General features: G+C 46.2%; 1 protein-coding gene across 2 annotated transcripts in view; it reads right to left on the minus strand.

The window, feature by feature from the left end:
- Window positions 1–25,144, minus strand: part of LOC124595466 (GTPase-activating protein) — a 136,420-nt gene that overhangs the window by 88,460 nt on the left and 22,816 nt on the right. For both annotated transcript variants that reach the window (XM_047134218.1, XM_047134219.1), the window contains exons 5-6: window positions 4,568–4,724; window positions 1,491–1,681 (exon numbers count right to left, since the gene is read on the minus strand). In XM_047134218.1, coding sequence (XP_046990174.1) covers window positions 1,491–1,681; window positions 4,568–4,724 — 348 coding nt within the window. The remainder of the gene's footprint in view (window positions 1–1,490; window positions 1,682–4,567; window positions 4,725–25,144) is intronic.

Consider the following 25,144-nt stretch of genomic DNA (forward strand, 5'->3'; position numbering starts at 1 on the left):
CAGTTGATGCCATAGCAAATCACAGATTACACCAATGCTTTTTGTTGTTACTCAGTATTAGCCTCAAAAACATTATTTTTCTGTCCAGCGAGCTTATTCTTCCAACAGAAAACAGAAATACCTCTTATTTGGCATTCAATAATTAATTCTCGTGCTTAATACCCCCCTCCTCATGAACATAACTTCTTTCTGTCAGTATTTGTCGCAACAATACATGTCCTCTAGGCCTTTTTTTTTTTTTTTTTAATTAAAAAAAGGAAGTTGGAGCAGTTTCTTTGAAGTTCAAACCCATGTTTCAACTGTGTGTGAAGAAGCCAACTGATCAATGGGTGGGACATAATATAGGTGCTGAAACACACTCCATGCAGCTGTCATTCTGTCACCATGATGGCAATATACACTCACGACAACCTCATGCTGTGCACCACCCTACTTCAACTGAATGTCTGCTGATACTGACCACTTACAAGGCTCCCAACATCTACTTCAAATGTTCCAATTCTTGGTGCCAACCTTTGCTATCTCATCTTATCCCGACTGAGGTACAAGTAGCAAATCACTCTCTTTTTGATCCCACAACAAATATCACATCTGTACCTCACTTAAATAAATTTAATAAACAAATACAAAAAATAATTAATTACTATACACTGAGTGTGGCACAGTCACAAGCAGTATTCAATACTGGTAGAGAGGTACATGACAATTACATCTACATTTATACTCCGCAAGCCACCCAACGGTGTGTGGTGGAGGGCACTTTATGTGCCACTGTAATTACCTACCTTTCCTGTTCCACTCACGTATGGTTCGCGGGAAGAATGACTGCCGGAAAGCCTCCATGCGGGCTCGAATGTCTCTAATTTTACATTCGTGATCTCCTCGGGAGGTATAAGTAGGGGGAAGCAACATATTCGATACCTCATCCAGAAACGCACCCTCTCAAAACCTGGACAGCAAGCTACACCACGATGCAGAGTGCCTCTCTTGAAGAGTCTGCAACTTGAGTTTGCTAAACATCTCCGTAACGCTATCACGCTTACCAAATAACGCTGTGACGAAACACGCCGCTCTTCTTTGGATCTTCTCTATCTCCTCTGTCAACCCAACCTGGTACGGATCCCACACTGATGAGCAATACTGAAGTATAGGCCGAACGAGTGTTTTGTAAGCCACCTCCTTTGTTGATGGACTACATTTTCTAAGGACTCTCCCAATGAATCTCAACCTGGCACCCGCCTTACCAACAATTAATTTTATATGATCATTCCACTTCAAATCGTTCCGTACACATACTACCAGATATTTTACAGAAGTAACTGCTACCAGTGTTTTTTTCCACTATCATATAATCATACAATAAAGGCTCCTTCTTTCTATGTATTCGCAATACATTACATTTGTCTATGTTAAGGCTCAGTTGGCACTTCCTGCACCAAGTGCCTATCCGCATTGACAAAAATACTCGTTCACAGTTGTTATTTACTAACCATGCATTTGTACTTGCTAACTGCTGCTGTTGCTGCTCCCTCAAAGGTATGCGAACTTCTCCAAGAAATACATTGTCTGACATCCCTGGTGCATCATGCCACAGGCTCACACGAAGTTCATTGAATTCAACATCTTCTTGCTGAATTGAATATGTATCCCTGTCATGATTCTGGCCACGCAAACCTGGAAGCTACAAACACAAAATTGAGTTAAGGAATGTTTAATGTTTAGGTTCAAGACAGTTGTTAACAGGACATTAAACAGAAAAATGTACAACTATTTCCAGGCTGACTGGGAAGAATCTCAACATAGATGTATTCAACGAAACACAGGCCAAGCAGTAAGCCATCGCCAACGTCTAAAGTGAACATTTAGTAATACATACATCAGTCAATGCAAACACTTAAATAATTACAGCACTGCAGAATATGGTGGGTACTGTTAAAATATAAAATTTTATTGTACTCTGTCACCACTACTCCCTTCACATTTTTGATGTAGCAAGAGCTGCTCCTGCCCATTCAGATCATGTGTATGCATTCACGTTCTTATTTACACTCAAATATAATGATAATGAGTTACTCTTCCACAGTTATTACTTATTTTTATCTGTGCTTTGAAAATGTCAGGATGGCAATGACATGTGTAGTGCAGATAAAGACCTTAGACAACTGGCATTAAAATCATTTCCTCTACTTTTTACAAGAAGATTAAGCCCTCATACGACTACTAGATAAACATTTGGTAATTCTAATTTTCATCCGGGGTTTGGATATTACAAAACAGAAAATGACACCATTTAATGCACACTTAACTAAATAGCAGACATTCAGCACAATGTAGGCACTCAGGTGTATGTGTGTGTGTGTGTGTGTGTGTGGAGGGGGGGGGGGGGGATGCATGTTCGTGTTTGCGTGCACATATGTGTAATGATTTCTTCCAAATGCTTGCAAAGTTTTCATCTATCTTGTGTGTGCACCTGTCAACGACTATTCAGTGAATGGTCTCCTTTACTTCAAATTATTTACAATCTGCCTGAACTTTCCTTATTATATGTAAAATCTTTTATAGGCACATGTACACATTGCCTTTCATACTTGCTAACTGCTGCTGTTTCCTCAAAATATCAAACACATTACAGAATGTCAGAGCTTTAGATGCACCTATTCAAGCAGCTACTTGAAATACAGTTAAATATGCGAATTAATGTCGAATGCTATATTAGGCCACTTAGTTTTTAAATTACTCCACATGTAAATAATTTATTCCCACGTCAACAGCATTTCCAGAATGGCCTTTCAAGCTCTTGCTACTATTTGGAACACCAATGATAGTACTCTGAAGTTCATCACTGTCTGCTTCCAATAGAAATGTCCCATTAAATACCCAATTTACATTTTTTGTGTCATCAAACACTGAATTGGTACTATGCTTTAGTTTGTGTGTTTTAATACACACTTTTATTAATTCCATCAGAACATGAAATTTATCAATCCCTAACAGTTGCTTAGCAAAATCATTTTCTAGTTCCCCTAGTTTAGCTGTTCAACAGTATATTTTTGTGTTTACCATTTAGTTTTAGCCCCAATAGTTTGTGTAACTTTTCCATATATCCAATTAAATCTCAGTAAATATTCAGAATGCATAAGATGTTTATTATTCTCCTCGTTCCTAAGGGGAAGGGTTATCTTGTAAAAGTCTCTCTCCCTTTATACACAAACAAAACGAGGATTCCTGGTACCTATAACACACAATGATCTAGCAACATAAACTTAAGCACTGTGAACACTGTTGCAGTCAGAGGACCAACAGTAAACTCTAATTCTCACCTTACAGCTCTATTACAGATAACCAAAATCCAAAGCTGAGGTTTTTCAGATTAAAGAACAAACACAGGGGAATATGTTTTAGCCTCCTCTAAATGCAGCTATGGCCTCTGATGATCTATTGGGTGCCTACAATAACAGAGAACTGTGTTCACGAAATAGCTGGTGGCACTGCCAAGGACAGTGCAGTTGCTACTGCCTGTACTGCTTAAAAAGAAGGTTGGCAGAAAACAGTAAAACAACAAAAAGGAACTTAATAGAATGAGTTCCTGCAGGAAGACATTGATGTCACAGTGACAGTTTTCTTGTGGCCACTTGTCTGTTCACTTGCATGCAGGTCTTATGGAGTTATTAAATGATGAACATAAGCAACCAATTAAGCATCAATTTCTAACTACAAGCTGCCAATGGCCTGTCTGCCAGTAAGCTCAGCCCAAAGAGACAGGCAGTAGCTCCACTACAACTGACTCCTACCAATTAAACGAACAACCCCAAAAGAATTGCCTTCTGACAATGATTTTCTGTAGGGAAGCACTGCCCATTACAGACCACTAATTTGCTATTGTCTGCCAATTATCTGACTGAATAATAGAAACAATAGCCTCCCATATAATTGCCCCCCCCTCCCACCTCTTGTCTTTAAGACAGTCTAAGGACATCCTACAATAATGACACTGGTTATCAGATAACTATCAATACACAGGGAAAACCACCTTTTTAAGAATGCAGCAATTTCTTTGCTCTAAAGAAAACACTCACTTCTGTTTTAGAGTTCTTATATATTTTCATAAAAAAACAAGGCAGACTGGCTAATAGAACTTTACCAAATTGACACTGACCATGGAAACCTAAACACACATACCCACAACGTGGTCAATCACAACTTTAATCTGTTTCTACCTTCAAGCTCCCTCCATACATCTACTGATTTTTAATTTCTAACATAATTCTGTGGAACTACATTTCAGGTGCTTTGCAACCTAGTTGAATTTCTTTTGTATGTTACAACGCATACAATTTTTCCAGCAGATTGCAAGAAACTGTCTGTCGTAAATTGTTCATTCACTGAACTGATCAGTTTTGCTGAAACTTATCATAGTGTAAGTACACAGTTGAAGGTTATTTTAAAAAAGATGACAACTTATTAATTTGGACAACTACATTGCCTGCACTTAATATTTATGACAAAAAGTTCCTGGTAAAGAATGAAATGTATATTCCCTGTAATACAGACGTACTGTGACACTCACTTCAAATGTCAAGACTTCGTCGAACAGAGGGGAAACAGTTTTTTTCTTAACTTTTGTTTTCCTTGTTTCTTGCTTGCCATTAGAGTAGCACATAGTTACAGTTGCAAATGGATCACAGTTTCCATTTTTTATTGTCAGGTCACTGCACTCAATAAGCCTGCCAGCAAAGAAAGAGAAAACACAATGATAAATAAGAAACAACAACAACAACAACAACAACAACAACTATCATACATAATTTAATCAGAAGGACATAATATCGGTACAGGACACTTTGAAAATTAATGGAAAATAAAAAATGAATACATCTAACAATGTTATACAAGAACACCATATTTGTTTGAGCACCGACAGTAGGTGAGAAGTAAGGCCCTTTACAACTAGCAAAATTAAGCAATTAGCAGAATGTCAGTGCTGCCATATTGTGAGTTGCTAGGAGGCAGGCTAGCCCTCTGGAAGGATAACCCAAAACAGAGTTTGCTTTGTTTTAGGGCATAAACAAAGAGGGTCATATGTGCCCACATCAGAACTGGAGAACAAGGGGAGGGAGAAACAGGTGCTCGGAGAAAGGTCCATAAAATACTCCATAGAGAAACAGAGATCCTGAACTAAAGGTTAAATGTCCTTCGGCATATTGCTATGACAGATAAAAAGTAAAATGTGGTTGACAAGCCACACGTCATTTGCTAAAACAGCTGATAGCTCAGATGGTAAACATAAATTGGAATGAAACTTCCTGGCAGATTAAAACTGTGTGCCCGACCGAGACTCGAACTCGCCCGCACTTGCCCGCGAAAGGCAAAGGTCCCGAGTTCGAGTCCTAGTCGGGCACACAGTTTTAATCTGCCAGGAAGTTTCATATCAGCGCACACTCTGCTGCAGAGTGAAAATCTCATTCTGGATAAATTGGAATGTAAGTGGTTAAAATACGCATTCCATCAGTAAATGGCGAACTGTCAAAGATTGAGGGCAATGACCACAAAATGGTGGGGAGCATCACTTAACAAATGGCAATGGCTAAAAAGACAATGCCCAATATATGACTTTGCTAAAATGATCTCCTTATGCCAATATGGCCAAGAGGAGATCGTCCATGCTGTTGGGAGAGGTTTAATTTCCTGGAGCTTGTTTCCATGAAGGGTGGACCAGTGGTGATGCTTGTGGTATCAACGTTCGATACCATACTTGTTAGGGGTTGCAGACATCAACAACGGTCCGTAATAGATATCGTTGCACCTGCAAGTCGTGACTAGTGTCACTGCGCGGCTTGTGACAAGTATCTAGCGAGCTCTTGTCCACTCTTGCTCGGGATGTCAACTAGGAATGTAGCATAGCCTTCAGCTGATAGGAAGCAACATCTAACAAGGCGCTTACTCAAGTCTGGCATAATTAATGCCTCTCTAGATATGTTTGTAATTAAATGTATGCAGCATATGAAGAAGCCTGTAACACAAGTTAAGCACAATATATATTATTTTTTACCAACGACTACTAATTTTTCAGTCATTGCAGATACAAACCATGCAGCCAGCTCCTTACTGACTTCACTGTCAAACCTGCAATATATGTTCCTATTTAACATTGACCACCTGTCATCATAACAACTGCCAATGAGAATCATAACAAATGGTGACGAGGATGATAGTTCAGTTCTTTATAGGAAAGTTGAGCAGTGACAGCAGAGCTGATTCATCGATAAATCGGAGAAGACGTTTATTTCATTTGTGTCTGGATTATTTCTAGAGTATGTACCGGGCTGCGCCACCCATCCTCTCCAATTTGTATGACTGATGTGTGCAGGAAATTTTTTCCTACTCCCGATTGTGATTCTTTGATTTATTTGTGATGGCAAATCTGGGGGAACAAAATGTACTGGCAGAACTGTTACAATTGCAGAATCAGCAGTCCAGTGCACTACTACAGGCCTTGGGACAGCTCGTCCAGGGACAACAACAAACTGTGTCACATGTACTGGCTGCACAGGAGCTGACCGTACAGCGGGCCACAGCACTGCCGTTTTGCGCGTCCAACGCCAGTGTAGAGAGCTGGCAGGAGTGGCAGGTGCAGTTTTCACACCATCTGGCTGCAAACAACATTCAAGGTAAAACGAGGCTGCATGTGCTTTTATCTTGTGTTGGTGTGGCCTCTCCTCAAACTATTCCCAAGAAGTTTGGCAGAACAGTACAGTTACAAAGACCTTGTTAAAGCATTGACCAATTACTACAAGGAGAATATAAACATTCTGACAAAAAGGTACGCATTTTTCCGCACAAAACGTGCATCTCAGCAGAATTACTGTGAGTAGGTAGCAACTTTGCAAGGCCTCAATCATGACTGTGAATTTTCATGTTCTTGTGGAATATCATATTCTGACATCATGGTACGGGACACTATTGCGCAAAACGTGTCAGGCACATGCATTAGAGAGCAAATTCTTAAATTATCCAGCCCCACTTTAGAACAAGTGGTGGACATTTTGGACAGACAGGACACTTTGAACTTTGCTGCAAATTCTTTGGAATCAATTCCTGTTGTCTGTCAGGTTAGCAAGCCAGCTGTGCGCACATCACATATACATGCCGCTGTGCTGGCTCAGCACACACCGGCCCAATTCACTTCCAGGAAATGGACACCTGTTAAGTGCCGGCTGCAGCTGCCCGTGTTGCTATCATGCCCGCAGTGTAATTCCAAGCACTCGCACCAGAATTGCCCATCGCACAAGGCCGTGTGTCATTTTTGCAACAAAGCGGGACATGTCTAGGCAGTGTGCTTAAAAAGACAGAACTCTGAAAAACATTATCACGTTTCCGGACAAAGTAGATTCCGCCGGAACGGTTCCTGCAATAAGACTTCCTATCACAATGAGCCACATGCAATGGAAATAAATGTTGTAAATTCTCCTCCAGTACCGGTGACTTTGCCCGATTGTGACACTTTTGTTCGTGATGATAGTGCACGCTGACGAAAGAAGTCCTGCCACGCCCGATCTGCCTGTCATCATTTGTCAGTGAACATTGCTTCTCAGAACGACATTTTTCGCCGACGGCAGTACTAACTTTTTGTCGACTTGCACATTCAAAATCATACGATTCTCTTCAGTTGGACACTGGAGCGTCTGTTTCACTAATGAATCATAAAACTTACGAATTGTGGAGTTCACCTCCATTGCGTAATGTAAATGTTACGTTAGCTACCTACAGTGGTCAAAGTATGGACTGTGTAGTTTGACAGCGACAAACCATGGACAAACTCAGGTGATTTCTTTTCATGTACTGTGTTCACCATCATCTGTAAATATTTTTGGTCTTGATTTATTTGATGTATTCTCCTTCAATGTGCGCGATGACGTACTAGCCGTCACTAAAAGTGTTCCCACAAACAGTGTTTCTCAACTATGTCAAGAGTTTGCTGACATTTTTTCGCCAGGTTTAGGTTGCACGAACAATTTTCAGGCGCATATTCAATTGAAGGACAATGCACAGCCTAAATGTTTTCGCACTCGCACAGTGCCTCACATGCTTCAAGACAAAGTTGCTCAAACATTGCATGAACTTGAGGATCAAGGGGTAATTGAACTGGTGAAAGAATCGTTATGGACATCACCATTGGTTATCTTAACGAAACCATCATCAGGCAAATTGCAGCTGTGCATGGATATTAAAGCCACTGTCAATCCTCAACTTGTTGCAACATTTCCTTTGCCACGTCCAGAAGACTTGTTAGACAAATTGTGTCCAGGCAAATATTTTTCTACATTAGATTTGCAAGATGCCTATCTTCAGATTCCTGCGGATGAAGAATCCCATAAGATTCTCATCATGAATACGCACTTAGGTCTCTACAAATTTAAAAGGCTTCCGTTCGGCTGTGCCTCTGCACCGGCACTATTTCAGCAGTACTTACAGACTCTTTGTGTGTCGATTCCTTCAGTGTGTAATTACCTACATGACACCGTAGTTTCTGGTCCTATGCTGCAAGAACATTTGCAAAATTTGAGACAGTTTTTTGAAGTGCTCTGAGAAAATGGACTTAGATTCAATAAGGACAAGTGTACATTTTTTCAGAACAGTTATCTTACTTGGGACATGTGATAAACTCTCAAGGCATCCATCCAAGTCTGGATCATTTAAGAGCAATCTCAGAGCTACCAGCACCCAAGACGGTTAAAGAATTGCAATCAGTTCTAGGCAAGCTCAATTATTATCACAAGTTTTTGCTTAACGTATTATTTCTTGCAGCACCATCACATTGACTGTGTCGAAATAACGTTCCGTTCATTTGGTCGCCTGAATGTGAACATGCCTCTGAGCAGCTTAAACCTGCCTTGTTATCTAGCACATGTCTTACGCCCTTCGATCCTGTGAAACCTCTTGTCCTCATGGTTGACGCTTCTGATTTCGGGATAGGAGCTGTTCTGGTTCACAAATTTGGTTTGCGCGACCGCCCGATCGCACTTGCATCAAAGCTACTCTCCTCTGTGCAGTGTAACTATTCGCAGATCAAGAAGGAAGTGCTCGCTTTGATTTTTGGAGTTACAAAATTCCACAACTTCTTATATGGTCGCAAGTTTACATTTCTCCAACCATAAGCCTTTGACCTTTGTTTCACCCGCCAAAGCCCGTGTCTCCGCGTATGGCTAAAAAATTTATTCGCTGGTCACTATTTTTGTTGCATTACCATTATGACATGTTGTATCGGCTTACTGCCCAGCACTGTAATGCCGACGTTTTATCCCGATTGCCAATAGCTAAAGACACGCTGTATGACTCTTCCGATCAGGCTTGTATGTTCATCGATGTGGTGGTGGTGGTGGTGGTGGTGGTGGTGGTGGTGGTTGTTGGGATGTTTAAGGGGGACTAAACAGCAAAGGTCATCAGTCCCCCATTCCAAAAACTGGCGAGCCGAAAATGTGCGGAGCAGGTAAAAACCAGAGGGGCGGGAGGAGACTCCCCCCCCCCTCCCCCCCCAGGCACTAAAAGAACACAAATGCACCAACAAACACTACAGACAAGAAGAGTAGAGATGGACACCAGACAGAAAGAAACAGAAGAAAAGAAGATGGCCGGAGACTGGTTGACTGACCACAAGAACAAAAAAAAAAGGGAAAGAGTCAACCATCCGACGACACACCAAAACAGCAACAAATATTGAGAGACGTGAGGACAAAAGACACAGAAAGGGAAAGGTGCAGGACTGCCCTAAATGGAAGCATAAAAAGGACTGCCACGGATAAAAATTTAAAACGTTGTCAGCCATGGAGGCATCGTCACATAAAACCAAAGGCAAAGTGCCCGGGAGATTAAAAGACTGCCGGAGGGTGCGCAGTCGGGGACACTCCAGCAAAATGTGGGCGACCGTCAGCCGGAACCCACACCGACACAGGGGGGGATCCTCCTGACGCAAAAGATGACCGTGCGTCACGTAGGTATGGCCTATGCGCAGCCGACACAGGATGACAGAGTCCCTGCGAGAAGCCCGCAGGGAGGAGCGCCACACATCGGTCATCCCCTTGACAGCCCGCAGTTTATTCGGAGATGTCATGCCACGCCACTCAGCAGTCCACATCTCAAGCACCTTAAGGTGCAACACCAGCTGCTGATCGCGAGCCGTGAGGCCGATTTCCAAAGCTGGGGCGTCGATCGCCCCTTTGGCCAGCTTGTCGACACGTTCGTTCCCCGGGATGCCAATGTGACCTGGCGTCCAAATAAAGACCACCGAACGACCAGAGCGGGTAATGGTGGAAACAGACTTCTGAATAGAGGACACCAGAGGAGAAGACGTATAGCAGCGGTCGATGGCCTGGAGGCTGCTCAGGGAGTCACTGCAGATGACGATGGACGTACCTGAACAGGAACGCATATGCTCAAGAGCGCGCAATATGGCCACCAGCTCTGCAGTAAAAATACTGCAGCCAGCAGGCAAGGAGCGCTGTTCAACATGGGCAGCGTGAGCAAAAGTGTAGGAAGTGCGACCATCAACCAGGGAACCATCAGTGTAGACAGTCTCACAGCCCGAAAAGGAGGCGAGGAGCGCAAGAAAACGGCGACGGAAGGCCACAGGCGGAACCGAGTCCTTGGGTCCCTGTGCCAAGTCCAGACGGACGGATGGCCGGGGCAAACACCAGGGAGGCGTAGGTGCACGGACCCGGAAGGGAGGCAGAAGAGGGAAAGACCCCAGTTCCGACAGCAGGGACTGGATGCGGACAGCTATGGAAAGCCCAGACCTAGGTCGCCGTTCGGGCAGATGGAGGAACATGGCAGGGAAAAGCAGGCGACGATTGGGATGGCCCAGCGAGCAATGCACGTGGACAGCATAGTCGGCGAGCAGTCGATGGCGGCGAATCCGCAGCGGGGGAACCCCGGCCTCCACCAGTAGACTATCCACGGGGCTCGTACGAAAAGCGCCAGTTGCAAGCCGAACCCCACAGTGGTGTATGGGGTCTAACAACTTCAACACTGAGGGCGATGCAGACCCATAGGCCAGGCTGCCATAATCAAGCCTGGACTGCACAAGGGCTCTGTATAACTGCAACAGCGTGCAGCGATCCGCACCCCAAGAGGTGTGGCTCAGGCAGCGGAGTGCGTTGAGGAGCCGCCAGCACTTTTGCTTCACCTGAGTAATATGAGGATCCCATGTGAGCCGGGCATAAAAGACGAGGCCTAAGAAGCGGCAAGTGTCCACCACGTCAAGCAGGTGGCCGTCGAGGTAAAGTTCAGGATGAGGGTGGACCGTCCGATGCCTGCAGAAGTGCATAACTAGAGTATTGGTTGCAGAGAACTGAAAACCATGAGTCAGAGCCCATGATGCTGCCTTGCGAACGGCTACTTGCAGCCTGCGTTCGGCGACTCCCGTAGTCGTGGAGCTAAATGAGATGCAGAAGTCGTCGGCAGAAGGAGACACCGACGACCCCACGGCTGCAGCCAGACCACCAATGGCCACTAGAAACAAGGAGACGCTCAACACCGAGCCCTGCGGGACCCCATTTTCTTGTATATAAGATGAACTAGAGGCAGCACCCACTTGCACCCGGAAAGAGCGGCGCAATAAAAAGGTTTGAAGAAAAGCCGGGAGCTGACCACGAAGACCCCACTCATGCAACGTAGCAAGGATGTGATGCCTCCATGTGGTGTCATAAGCCTTCCACAGATCAAAAAAGACAGCAACGAGATGCTGTCGTCGGGCAAAGGCCGTACGGATAGCAGATTCCAGCCGCACCAAATTGGCCGCTGCAGACCGGCCCCGACGGAAGCCACCCTGGGATGGAGCGAGGAGACCGCGCGAATCAAGGACCCAACACAAACGCCGCCCCACTATATGTTCGAGTAATTTGCACAAAACGTTGGTGAGGGTAATGGGCCGATAGCTGTCCACCACCAGTGGGTCCGCACCGGGCTTCAAGATGGGGACAATAAGACTCTCTCGCCATTGCGATGGGAACACGCCCTCGCTCCAAATGCGGTTAAAGATGGTGAGGATGTGTCTCTGGCAGTCCCTCGAGAGATGCTTCAGCATCTGTGCGTGGATGCAGTCTGGTCCTGGTGCCGTATCAGGGCAGTCGGCGATGGCAGCGAGGAATTCCCTCTCGCTGAAAGGAGCATTGTATTTTTCAGAACAACGCGTGTGGAACGATAACGGCGTCTGCTCGGCTCGCTCCTTTAGAGAGCGAAAGGCGGGGGGATAAGTAGCAGTCGCAGAGCTCTGAGCAAAGTGCGCAGCAAGGTGTTCAGCAATGGCGGCAGCATCCGTGTGGACAGCGCCGTCCAAGGAGATCCCAGGGACACCCAAAGGGGGCTGGTATCCATAAATCCGCCGGATCCGGGACCACACGATCGAGGGGGAGACACGGCAGCCCAAGGATGAGACATACCTCTCCCAGCACTCCTGCTTACACCGTGCGATAAGGCGACGGGCCAAGGCACGGAGCTTCTTAAAGGCGATGAGGGTCTCTAGAGACGGGTGCCGCCTATGACACTGGAGAGCCCGCCTACGGTCGCGAACAGCTTCGGCAATCTCCGGCGACCACCAGGGGACAGCCTTCCTCCGAGGGAGTCCAGAAGAGCGGGGGATGGCAGCCTCGGCCGCTGAAATGATGGACGTGGTTAAGACACGGACCACCTCGTCAATGTCACCCTGTGGGGGAGACTCAATGGTTGCAGCGGAAGTAAAAGCCGGCCAGTCAGCCCAGTGGATAGCCCAGCGGGGCAGGCGCCCAGAAGATTGACACTGGGGCAGTGACAAATAGATGGGAAAATGGTCACTACCACACAGGTCAGGATGCACTCTCCAGTGGAGGGATGGGACAAGTCCGGGGCTGCAAAGAGAGAGATCGATGGCCGAGAACGAGGCCTGGGCCACACTGAAATGCGTGGGAGCACCGGTGTTCAAGAGGCTAAGGTCGAGCTGAGCCAACAAATGCTCCACGGTACGACCGCGGTCATCAGAGACAGTCCCACCCCATAGAGGGTTGTGGGCATTGAAATCGCCCAGCAACAAGAAAGGTGGCGGCAATTGGGTTTTCAGTGCAGCCAGGACAGGCAGCGCGACATCACCATCCGGTGGAAGGTAAAGACTGCAGACGGTAATAGCCCGCGGCGTCCCCACCCTAACAGCGACAGCCTCTAACGCTGTTTGTAGAGGGACAGACTCGCTGTGAAGAGAGTTAAGAACGTAGAGGCAGACGCCACCAGACACCCTTTCATAAGCTGCTCGGTTCCTATAATAACCCCGATAGCCACGGAGGGCAGGGATTCGCATTGCTGGAAACCAAGTTTCCTGCAGAGCAATGCAAAGGAAAGGATGAAGGCTGATAAGTTGGCGGAGCTCAGCCAGATGGTGGAAGAAACCGCTGCAGTTCCACTGGAGGATGGTATTGGCCATGGATGGGAAAGGCGTGAAGGGACTGGGGAGGCAGATTACGCCTCCGGGGCCCCTGCTGCTACTGAGTCACCACCTGTACAACAGCCATCCATTGCGTCCGAGGGACTGGCGAGATCCAGGTCCTCTGTGGACGCCAGAATCTCCACCTCATCTTCGGATGCAGAGTGAGAAGGTTGCGGTGGGACAGGTGCCACCGCAATGTCAGTATGCTTGGGAGCCTTTTTCTTGGTCTGCTTTGTGCGCTGTGCCTTAGGTGGTTCTGGCTGGGAGGGCTGTACTGGGTCAGTCTCAGGGACTGAAGACGACCGCGACACCCTACGACCAGCAACCGGTGGTTGTTTCAGATACTTGCGGGTGTCTGCTGTGCCGCTGGCCGGAACTTGTGAATGGAGGTCCCCAAGGGACCCCCTCCTTGCGAGAGTAGTCGAAGAAGTCTTACGCTTCTCTGGCTGGGAAGGGGGAACTGATGTCCCCGATGGTTGGGGGGGTGTTGCTCCTGAAGTAGATGGAGCAGGAGCAACAGTGGGTTTAGGGCCCCCCACCATCAAGGGGGCAGGTGTGGGACTTCGACTCTGAGAGCTGACTGGAGCGGATGGAACTGTAGCAGGAGTGACAGTTGCGGCATAAGAAGCTGTCATGCGCACTGGATTAAGCCGATCATATTTCCGCTTCGCCTCAGTGTACGTCAGGTGGTCGAGAGTCTTGATTTCCATGATCTCCCGCTCCTTCTGCAGAATCGGACAGTCTGGCGAGCAAGGCGGATGGTGCGCACCACAGTTCACACAGATTGGAGGCGGGGCACAGGGATGATCAGGATGGGATGATCGACCGCAATCGCGACAGACGAGGTCGGAAGCACAGCGTGAAGACATATGGCCGAACTTCCAACACTTGAAGCACCACATCGGGGGAGGGATATATGGCTTGACATCACAACGGTACACCATCACCTTGACCTTCTCAGGTAACGTGTCACCCTTGAAGGCCAAGATGAAGGCACCGGTGGCAACTTGACGATCCCTCGGACCCCAGTGGACGCGCCGGACGAAATGGACACCTTGGCGCTCCAAGTTGGCGCGCAGCTCGTCATCGGACTGTAAAAGAAGATCCCTGTGGAAGATAATGCCCTGGACCATATTCAGACTTTTATGGTGCGTGATAGTGATGGAGCTTAGTACAAGCGAGCAAGGCCCGCGACTGGGCGGAGGATGCCGTTTTTATCAACACCGATCCGGACCGCATCTTGGACAAGCCCTCCACCTCCCCAAACTTGTCCTCTAAATGCTCTTCAAAGAACTGAGGCTTCACGGATATAAAAGATTCCCCATCAGCTCTGGTACAGACAAGATATCTGCGCGAATACGTCTCACTTTCATTCAATGCCTTCCGTTCCTCCCATGGTGTGGCGAGGGAGGGGAATGATTTGGGGTCATAAACGTTAGCTTTAAAATGGGCCCTCGAACGCTTAGAGACTGCTGGTGGCTGGCCACCAGCAAAAGAAGATGTGCCACGCTTCATTGCGTGTCATCCACCCTGATGCCACCTACTCCGACCAAGGGCCCTCCCCACGGGCGCCACCCAGCCGCAGCAATAGCCACCTGGCAGGACGGCCATTGCCGGGAGTCCCGATGCCCCAGGGAGATGGGCATCTACTCCTTGGCATACGTGGGGAGTTAACGGCGCAGGCATCAGTAGAGCGATCCCTGTGTTGTCAGGGGGCTATAACCAAGAGGGTACATGGCGGCCCCACCACAACGGACTGGCTACTGTGCTGGATCTTAGGTGCAAAAATGTCCAAGGTCGTCGTCACAGTTAAAAGCAACACTGCAGAGTGCAGCGTGGTAATCGTACCCAGGGACGTATCCTCGCCCAAGAGATGGAAAACGAGCGGGACACCATTGTAACGACGAAAAAGCCGGCTAAAGGTCTCAATGCACGACGGACACAGTGCACCATGTAAGGCGCCCTTCCCCAATTGGCTCGCTCTTCGGAACAATTTAGAAAGATGGACGTCAAACCCGAGAGGGGACCATCACATAAGGCCAAAACATTTGAGACTCCTTTTAGTCGCCTCTTATGACAGGCAGGAATACCGCGGGCCTATTCTAACCCCCGAACCCGGAGGGGGGGGACTCATCCATGTGCAAAATGATGATGTTGTAGAAAGTTTTCCTGTTGACTATCGTCGTATAGCCACAGCAACAGCTAACGACCCAGTATTAAGTGTTGTTTTGCGTGATGTTACTACGCAGTGGCCTTTGTCTAAAAATTGGATTGAAGATCTGTTGGTTCATCGTTTTGTTTTTGTCGACAATGACTCTTTGTACAACGTGGTGTCCTCTTGCTCCGCACGGAGAACGATCAGTCTCATGTTATTGTTCCATGTTCATTGCAGTCAACTGTGCTAAGACTTCTTCACAAAGGCCATTGGGGTATAGTACAGACAAAACAGTTAGCTCGCCGTCACTGTACCTGGTTTGGAATTGACGCTGACATAACCAAGATTTGTTGTTCTCGTTCTGTGTGTGCTGAAAACCAATCCGCACCACTGCAGAAATTTCTCTCTTGGCCTAAGGCAACTTTGCCATGGGATCACTTGCATTTAAATTTCGCTGGTCCTTTTTGGGACACACGGTGGTTAATTCTTGTTGATTGTTTTAGCAGTTTTCCATTTGTTGTTCGCATGTCATCAACGACATCGTCTGCTACCATCAAAGCCTTGTCTTCTACCCTTTCCATAGGATTGCTACAAGTCGTCGTCACCGACAATGGACCTCAATTTGTGTCTGCAGAGTTCGAAACCTTTTGTGAATCTACTGGCATTCAGCATTTAACTTCAACACCGCTCTCTCCTCAATTGAACAGAGCAGCTGAAAGATTCATTTGGATGTAAAAAGTTGCAAATGTATAAACTGAGCGACTCCCATTCTAGCGAGAACAATCTTTTATCAATGACCAATCTCGGCCCTACGACGGTGCTTCACCGGATGAATTGTCGCACGGTCGTCTTCACCGAACTCCGATTTGTTGCACCCTCCACACTACGTTTCAGAGGCACAAATTCTTGCCAGATGATACTGTCTGTTTTCGTCATCCCACAGCAATCGTCGGTGGTGGAAAGGTCACATTCTTCACAATCTTGGCCGCACTATGTCATATCAGGTCCATCTGGTGAAGTGCGCAGGCATCAGAATCAGATGCGCCTCTTTAGTCATGGGGTCTCTGCCGCTTGCCCTTTGTTTCCAGTGTCGGCACTGTCGGGGCTGCCCCCGTGTGGACCTCTTCCTTGCTCTCCTTGCCCCTGGGTGCCAGCGCCACACGACAATGCGCCACCGCGGATGCCATGTCTCGCGCCGGAGTCGCCCACAGTGCCAGCATCGCTGTGGTGACCTGATGACCATATGGACCGCGTGCCTTCAACTGTGATAGGGTACAGTGACGTTCTGGTTACAACGCCGTCCACTGACGTAGAACAGTCTGCGCTTCCTGGTTTCCAGTCATTGTTGCTGGTCGAGTGCCCCAACCCGATGGAGGTCGACCTTTCAGCTCCTGCCATTGTTGTTGAAGTGCAGACACCTCATGTTGATGTGCACCCTGGAGGAGGTTTCCCGGCGTTTTCTGTCTGCCCTTGGTCCGAATGGCAGGGTGCGGGTGGGCATGCCTCGCCTGTAGTCAGGCTCCTCACCTCCTCGACTACATCAGCATGGGGTCCTCCACCCAGCGGTCGTAAGCCATATTCAACGGCCGTTCACAGATTTGCGGGGGAGGAAAGTGGTATCAACTTTTGATACCACACTCGTTAGGGGCTGCAGATATCGACCACGGGTCCATAATAGATATCATTGGACCCAGGAGTTACTGCTAGCACCGCTCCACAGCTTGTGACAAGTATCTAGCGAGCTCTCGTCTGCTCTTGCTCGGGACGTCAACTATGAATGTAGCATAGCCTTCAGATGACAGGAAGCAACCTCTAACAAGGCACTTAGTCATGAATGGCATAAGTACTGCCTCTCTAGATATGTTTGTAATTAATTGTAAGTATGCAGCATATTAAGAAGCCTGTAACACAAGTTAAGTACAATATATATTACTTTTTTATCAACAACTACTAATTATTTCAGTTGTTGCAGATACAAACTATGCTCCTTACAGACTTCACTGCCAAACCTGCAATATATGTTTCTATTTAGCATCGACCACCTGTCATCATAACAACCGGCGCCGAGAATCATAACAACGTCAAAGTGACACCACCTGCTAATAGACGGCAACACAGAGATCATTGGAGGGAATGGAAGGACTAGTGGGCTGAGGTACCAGAACTGAAGCCTTCGTAGCAGTATCAGCAGCCTTGTCTCCCCCAGGAACCCACATAAACGTCCAGTGGCTCCATCAAGAGTGAGCGAGTGACAGCTTTCCTGGACCCGCTAGTGATTAAGCAAGTTGAGATAATTTTAATTCCCCCTCTTGTTTTGCCATCTTCTTCCTTAAATTCGTTTTGTTATTTTTAACTAATTATCATTAACATAAGTGAATATAATCTGCATTTCCATAAAAGAGAAAGATTGGCCCTCAGTTTTAAAGTAAATAACACCAGATCTAATTTTGTGCTTGTTTTTATGTATGTAAGTGATTTTCTAATTTATTTTGACTATTCCTCGTTAGTATCGTTTGCTACAGGGTGAAATCAGTAATTGTTTTATAATGTAAATTCTATTGTTGACATATAAACAAGTATAAATTCTGTAATAATTGTAAACATTTGGAAGACAAAATACTAATAATCTTAAAGTATCTATTTGGCTATATTCGAAAACATGTTAGCAAAACCAGCCCTTCATTAACTCCAAAGTAATTAACAGTTCTGTCAAAAGTATTGTTTGCATAACTATATATATATAAATTTCACAATTTAAACAAATAATTCGGCCTAACTCTTGCAGTAGAAGAAACTGTTAAAAAGAGCCAATTTCTTGATGTATTCAGTTAATTTAATGAGTTAAGTTTTAATTGTAATTTCCATAAATCAAACTTCGAACAATGTTAGTTTCAGTACTGATTATTGTGATGATATATAAGGGCCCGATTTTGGTCACTAGGCAGTTAAGTTAGCCCACGTCTGAGTTTCAGACGAGTCACATGTGCTGGTTAGAACAACAACAATGCTTCAAATTAACTGTGGAACAAGTGTTAAACAATTAGGCCGTGTGTAAAAACAGTGACAGTGTCAGCTCCATACGTACCTGATTATTCATTAGGAATGTGAACTTAGTGGTTAGGTTTTACTGCTCGTATATGTTCAACAAGAAATTATTGTAGCAGTTTGTGGAGTTTCGCCTGCTAACTATTAATGAGGCTTTTCGAAGGTTAAATAATAGTGCACTGGCCATATAACTGCGTATTATTATGGGGTTGTGTACAGTGAAATTAAAGTACTGAAAAACGTAACTGTGCATCTGTCAGTTACATCATTTAAAGAAGTCAGTGTCTGAATCCACAAACCCCATTTTTCAGCCAGTGTAGCAACACAGTATGTCGACCCTCACAACAACAAATGAAGAAATAAAAGCAGGTGGAACCGCCACACGCTGCACTAAGGGATGGACGGTGTACAGCACACAGAGGCTATGAAGGGCACAAAGAGTCAGAGCAGATGACGCAATTGAAAAGCCTGTGTGTCTGGGTGTATTGCATGGCCTGATACAGGGTGAAGAGCTTGTCTGTAAATACTGAGCAGCGTTCCAGAAGCAAATACCGAAAAATTTCAGTGTCAATGATGAGGACACACTTGACATGACTAAGTCTGAGAGCCATGAGTGTACACAAACGTACTATTTCGAAGCTCTGTGCGAAGGTCAGTGAGGCCGGAGTAGTGTCCTTACGGCTGCACCAAGCCAAGATGATGAAGGGTTCACACCCATCGGGAAAGTGCCAGGTCGCGTAAAGTTAAGCTGCCGGAGAAAGAGCTGGAAGAAAACTCCAGGAGTTAACAGAGAAGAGGGACATGCCCCATACTGGCGATCAAAGGAATCATCAAAGAAGGAGGCATAGGACAGGTGGCCACCCATGGCAGACAAACAGCATGCATATCTGCTGAGGAGGATGTCACGGCAGTAAGACAGTGGTAGTTTGGCAGCTTCTGCATACAGACTCTCAACCAGGCTAGTGTAAAAGGCACCAGTGGCCAAACGGATGACACAATAGTGGATTACAATGAGACGGCGTAAGGTGGGCAGACTTGCAGATGCATAAAAAAAACACCCACTGTCTAGTTTTGAATACAAGAACCAGTACAAATGGAGGAGGGTGGTCCAATCTGCTCCCCAGGAAGTTCCGCTGAGGACACGTAGGACATTGAGGGACGCATACAGTAGGTAGCCAGGTATGACGCATGAAAGGACCTTGAAAACTTGGTCTTTTTAAAATTCCTCAAAGAAATGGAGCACGCAGTCATGGAAGTCTCACGTGTAGAGAGTACAGAGGATATCAGTCCTCCAGCCGGTGTCCTAGGCTTTCTCCAAATCAAAAACACGGCCACACTATAGTATTCACAGAAAACATTCGTGACATGGGTTGACAAGGTGGTCAGATGCAGAAAGGCGTATGTGTTTTAAATCCGCACTGTGCAGTGATCAGTAAATCACGATACTCGAGCCACCATATAGCCAGGCATGAATCATATGTTCCATCACCTTGCAAACACAGCTGGTGTGAGAAATGGGGTAGTAGCTAGAAGGAAAGTGTTTGTCCTTACCGGGCTTAGGTATTGGTATGACAATGGATCCTTGCCAGCATTTGGGAAACGTGCCCTCTGCCCAGATGTGGTTGTACGTATTACGAAGAAATTGCTAGCCTGCAAGGGCAAAGTTCTGCAACATCTAAATGTGAACATTGTCTGGCCCTGGGGTGTAGGATCGGGATGAAGTGGGAGCATGATCTAGCTCCCTCATAGTAAAGGCGGCACTGTAGCACTCATGATTCTGAGAAGAGAAGGGTATCGCCCGAGCCTCTTCCACTCGATTTCCGATGGAGGAAGGAGGAGGGTGAGAATGGAAGGAGCTCTAAATCTGTGCAAAATAGCAGCCCAAGGTGTTGGGGATAGCAATTGGGTCCACTATGACATCATCTGCTACTGTCAGGCTGGCAATTGGGGAATGGACCTTGGGCCCAGAGAGTCGCCAGAGGTTGGCCCAAATGGCAGAAGAGGGAGTGGAACTATTAAAAGAACTATTAAATGAAATACCTCTAGCTTTTACACTATCTCAAAGAACATGACAACATTGTGCACCCAACTGGTTGTAACGAACACAGTTTGTCATCATAAAGGGGAAGAGCAAGGAATGGAACATTCAGCAGCGGTAAGGATAACGTTTGTAAGGTATTCTGCCTGGTCATCACAACTGGGGAAATGTGGTTCATCAAAGGATGCCAGGGAGGAGTAAAGCCTCCAGTCAGCCTTAGAAAGCTGCCATTTGGGTGTGCACGTAGGTGTGATAGGTGTTAGCAAACGGATAGCACACAGGAAATGGTCGTTCGAGTACGTCAGAGAGAATGGACCATTCGAGACAATGGGCAAGCTGGGCAATGCAGAAGGAGAGGTCCAAATGGGAATAGGTGTGCGTGAAATCTGAAAGGAACAAGGATGTTCCCACGTTAAGGCGGATGAGGCTAAATTGATTGAGAAGGTCGGCCAAGAGGGCACCTCTGTGAGATGTTCTCGGAGAGCCCCAAAGGGGGTGGTGCACATTAAAGTCACCTAGCATCAGAAAGGGGTGAGGGAGCTGCCCAATAAGCTGGAGGAAGTCTGCCTCAGTGACACTGAATGACAGGCGGATGTAAACAGTACAAAGGGAAAAGTTCAAGCGAGGAAGGAAAAGACAAACTGCAAGAACTTGAAGCTGGTTAGTCAGGGAGATGGGTTGACTATGAACGTCATCTCAGATGACAGTATGACTAACCGATGAGTGCAATGCCCTCCTCGGGGGGAAGGTCAAAGCAGACCGAGGAGAATTGCGGGAGCTCAAAATGGTCATGAGGACACCATTTTGTTTCCTGGAGGCAGAGAAAAAGCACACATTACAATTCTAAGAGCAGCCGTAAGTCCTCTTTGTTGGACTGAAGGCCGCGACCATTACATTCGAAGATAGTGATAATGAGCAAAGGGGAGGAGGGTAAAAATGAAGGATTGTCACATTGGTGGCTGCCGAGTGCCAGCCTTCGAAGACTCACTGCTACAGGGCAGAGAGATTGGAGGATCCTGCTCCATGAGATCTACAGGTGAGTCAGCATTCTCCTTTGGTTGGTCTGTGGAGTCCAGGGCAGAAAAACGGTTGGTGGTGTGCGCTGGCACCATGGATGTCGACTGGCAGGGTTATCACGTGGCGACACTGTCGAAGAGAATCTCTGAGTCAGCAAAAGAGAAGACCATCTGCCTCTGTTTGACTCCTTGGAGCCTTTCCAGTAGGCTCGATGGATGTATGAAGTCCTTGCGTAGTACTCCTTCCCTCCTTTCCGGCCTGCTGGTTGTGCAGCAGGTGACTTCGCCCCATGAGGCAAAAGTTTGGTGGCTTGTTGCACAGATGGATGAGGAGATGGGGCTGTTACAATGCCATTGGGTGATTTTACAACTGCGGTGCAGAATTTGAGGTCGCATGTCTGCGTGGCCATGTCCTTTGTGGAGCGAGAAGTAAAAAGATCAGTGCTATAAGTGCCGGATGGTGGAATGCAGGGCTTCTGACTGGCCAACGACTTGTGAGCGACCGGGTAAGGCACTTTTTCCTTCACCCGTATCTCTTAGGCAGCCCACTCACCGAGATGCATGGGACAATCTTGGGAGGAGGTGGTTCTGGTCGCCTTTGCAGTTGATACAGTGGGGAGAAGGAAGCAGAAAATCACCCCTGTGAGCATCCCTACCACAGGTGACACATTTGGCTGGGTGTTGAAAGGACACACTAGTGTGGTTATAACTGGTAGCTGCACACTGGGTTCGGAATGTAAGGTCTAACCTGCTTTGATCTTTGAATGAAGAACAAATCTATAAAAAGTGACAAGAACAGTGCATGTGGGTACTAAGGAGGCATCTACCTTTTTCATCAATCGACGGACTGCTATGACATCCTCACAGAGAGTTAAGTTTGGAAATCTGCCTTGGTCAGGCCATCAAGCAGCCTAGTGTAAATAATGCCACAGGAAGAATTCAGCATTCGAGGAGCCTCGACACCAGCAGTATAGCCATGGAGGAGCGAAGCTGCAAGCAGTTGTCGTGCTTGAGAATCAGAAGAAGTCTCCAAAAGCAAAGTGCCACTGCTTAAACAACAGCAGCATTTCACACGGCCAGAAACTGCATCAACCCCTTTCTGAACAATAAACAGATTTACCATAGCAAAGGACTGACCGTCTTCAGTATGTGAAACCGTGAGGAACCATGGTGCTGCAGAGACGGTCTTTGAATCATTAGCCTCATTCCTTTTACATTTTGTCGACTTTGACTGTAAAGAAAATGATTGGCTCATTGTGAGAAAATCCCCTATGATTGATAGCATCTCCATGGCGCGCACCTTCCAACTGGGAGCTCCCTTCAGAAGGGGGCCCACCCGCCTTAGGTGATAGTTCACACCTCCGTAACACCCGACAGAGGGACCGATCTGCAATTTGGGAAGATAGTAGCTTAGACAGTCACCCTTTCCTGGGACTGGTGTGTACCAGGGGTACTTGCAAACCCTACCTGTCAACCGGGGATGGGAATTACACATTACCTAGTCACCTGTTACACATTAGATGCATGGGCTGGCCTTCAGGAGCATACATGGAGGAATAAGAAAAAGAGGAACCTCAAACACAGAAGTGGAGGAAGGACAGGAGATGGGGAACAAAGAAAGAAGAAAGGAAAAACAGTGCAGACACTGGTCCGATACTGACTACTGAAAATGCAGAACACATTTCCCAAATCATCCCAGACATGTTCCCCAAGGGAGGGATAAAAAGAACGGCAAGAGGATGGACATGCAGCACGGAAGGAAAAAGATGCTGCAAAGGCTGGGGTCTCATTGTAGCAACGCATGAACCTGCCAAAGAGTGGCAAGCCCCCTGGTGTGCCAAAACAGAGAACATGAGGTGGTCAGCTGTCAATCCATATTGGTACTACTGGTCCAAGGAATGAACCACTGATGCCTCAGTCGACACAACACAAAGCTGCATACTGATCACACAGCACCGACAGCACTAACTGACACAATATGGCACTACGAGTGTCAGGCTGGATCGCCACACCCATGCCTCGTTAAGCATGTGTAGGAATTTGATGGTATAGTGTGATTCAGCAACTTTTTCTGACCAACTGTGACAACAGGAAGAAGTACAGTTTGTGGCAGTGTGCACTTCTATTATCACTGCCACTTCCTCCCTTTCCCATTAAAGTACCTGACAGAGAGAGAGAGAGAGAGAGAGAGAGAGAGAGAGAGAGAGAGAGAGAGTGGGGGGGAGGGGGAGAGGGGGGAGTGAGAGAGAGGGAGAGGGAGAGGGGGAGGGGGAGAGGGAAGGGGAGAGGGGGGAGAAAGAAGAAAATAACACATGCACCTGTACAACATGCAAACAAATAACGAACTGCATGCAAACACTACAAAATGAACTCAAGATGACTAATTAACACAGTGACAGTTTGAAACACTATGAACAGTAAATACATAAACAAAAGCAAAACTATTTTACAAAAAGAAAACATACAGAGAAAGTTATGTTTTTAAGTGAGATGTATTCATAATGCTGAAAATCAGACATCTTGGTGTACGCAGGGCAAAGAGATATAGTTCCAGAACAACACGTGTGACAGCAAGAGCTCAGAATATTTTAAGTAGAACTAAACATTTATTTAAAATGAAACTTGCACTTAAAAATAATGTTTCATACCTAATACAAGACTAACGAAAAAATTGAAATATAGTAACATATCTGGATATATTATAGGACATTTGTTGTATGTATACAACCAACATGTGTTGAAGCCATAGAAGATGTTCTACAAAATGCAGCAAAATGGATACTGTATAAAAATGAACAGCTGTGACAATCCCTTTGTGCACACAAAAAGCTACTTGTAATCCTCAATATTCCTCTCAGTTAAGAATGACATGCTGCAGTCTATTTGCAAAGAATTCTCATGTTTTCAAAGGGGTCAACAAGAAATGGCATGACAGGTAACACCAACTTTGTAATACCTTCCATAGGCAATAAAGTGTCCAGGGGGGGGGGGGGGGGGGATAAATAAATAAATAAATAATAATAATAATAATAAAATGCTAGAAGTTATTCCAATTAATTCATTTTATGGAACACAATGACAGAATACTAAATATGAGGGTAAGTCAATTATTATCTGCAAAGTAGTTATAAAATTTTATTGTAATCAAATAAGAAAATTCAAGAACATCATTTTTCGATGTAGTCTCCTTGTGTTTCAAAGCACTTGGTCCACTGCTGTACAGGCATCCTGATGCCCTCATAAAAGAAGGTTCTCGGTTGAGTTGTGAGCCAGGAATGCACCGCTACTTTCACCGCTTCGTCCGAGGCAAATCAACGGCCCCTTAGTGCCTGTTTGAGTGGACCAAACAAGTGGTAATCAGAAGGGGCAAGATCGGGACTATATGGAGGATGATCCAGTACTTCAAATTTGAGCTTCTGGAGTGTTTCAGCAATGCGAGCAGC

Source organism: Schistocerca americana, chromosome 2 (assembly GCF_021461395.2).
Source record: "Schistocerca americana isolate TAMUIC-IGC-003095 chromosome 2, iqSchAmer2.1, whole genome shotgun sequence".
In the NCBI taxonomy this organism is placed as follows: domain Eukaryota; kingdom Metazoa; phylum Arthropoda; class Insecta; order Orthoptera; family Acrididae; genus Schistocerca; species Schistocerca americana.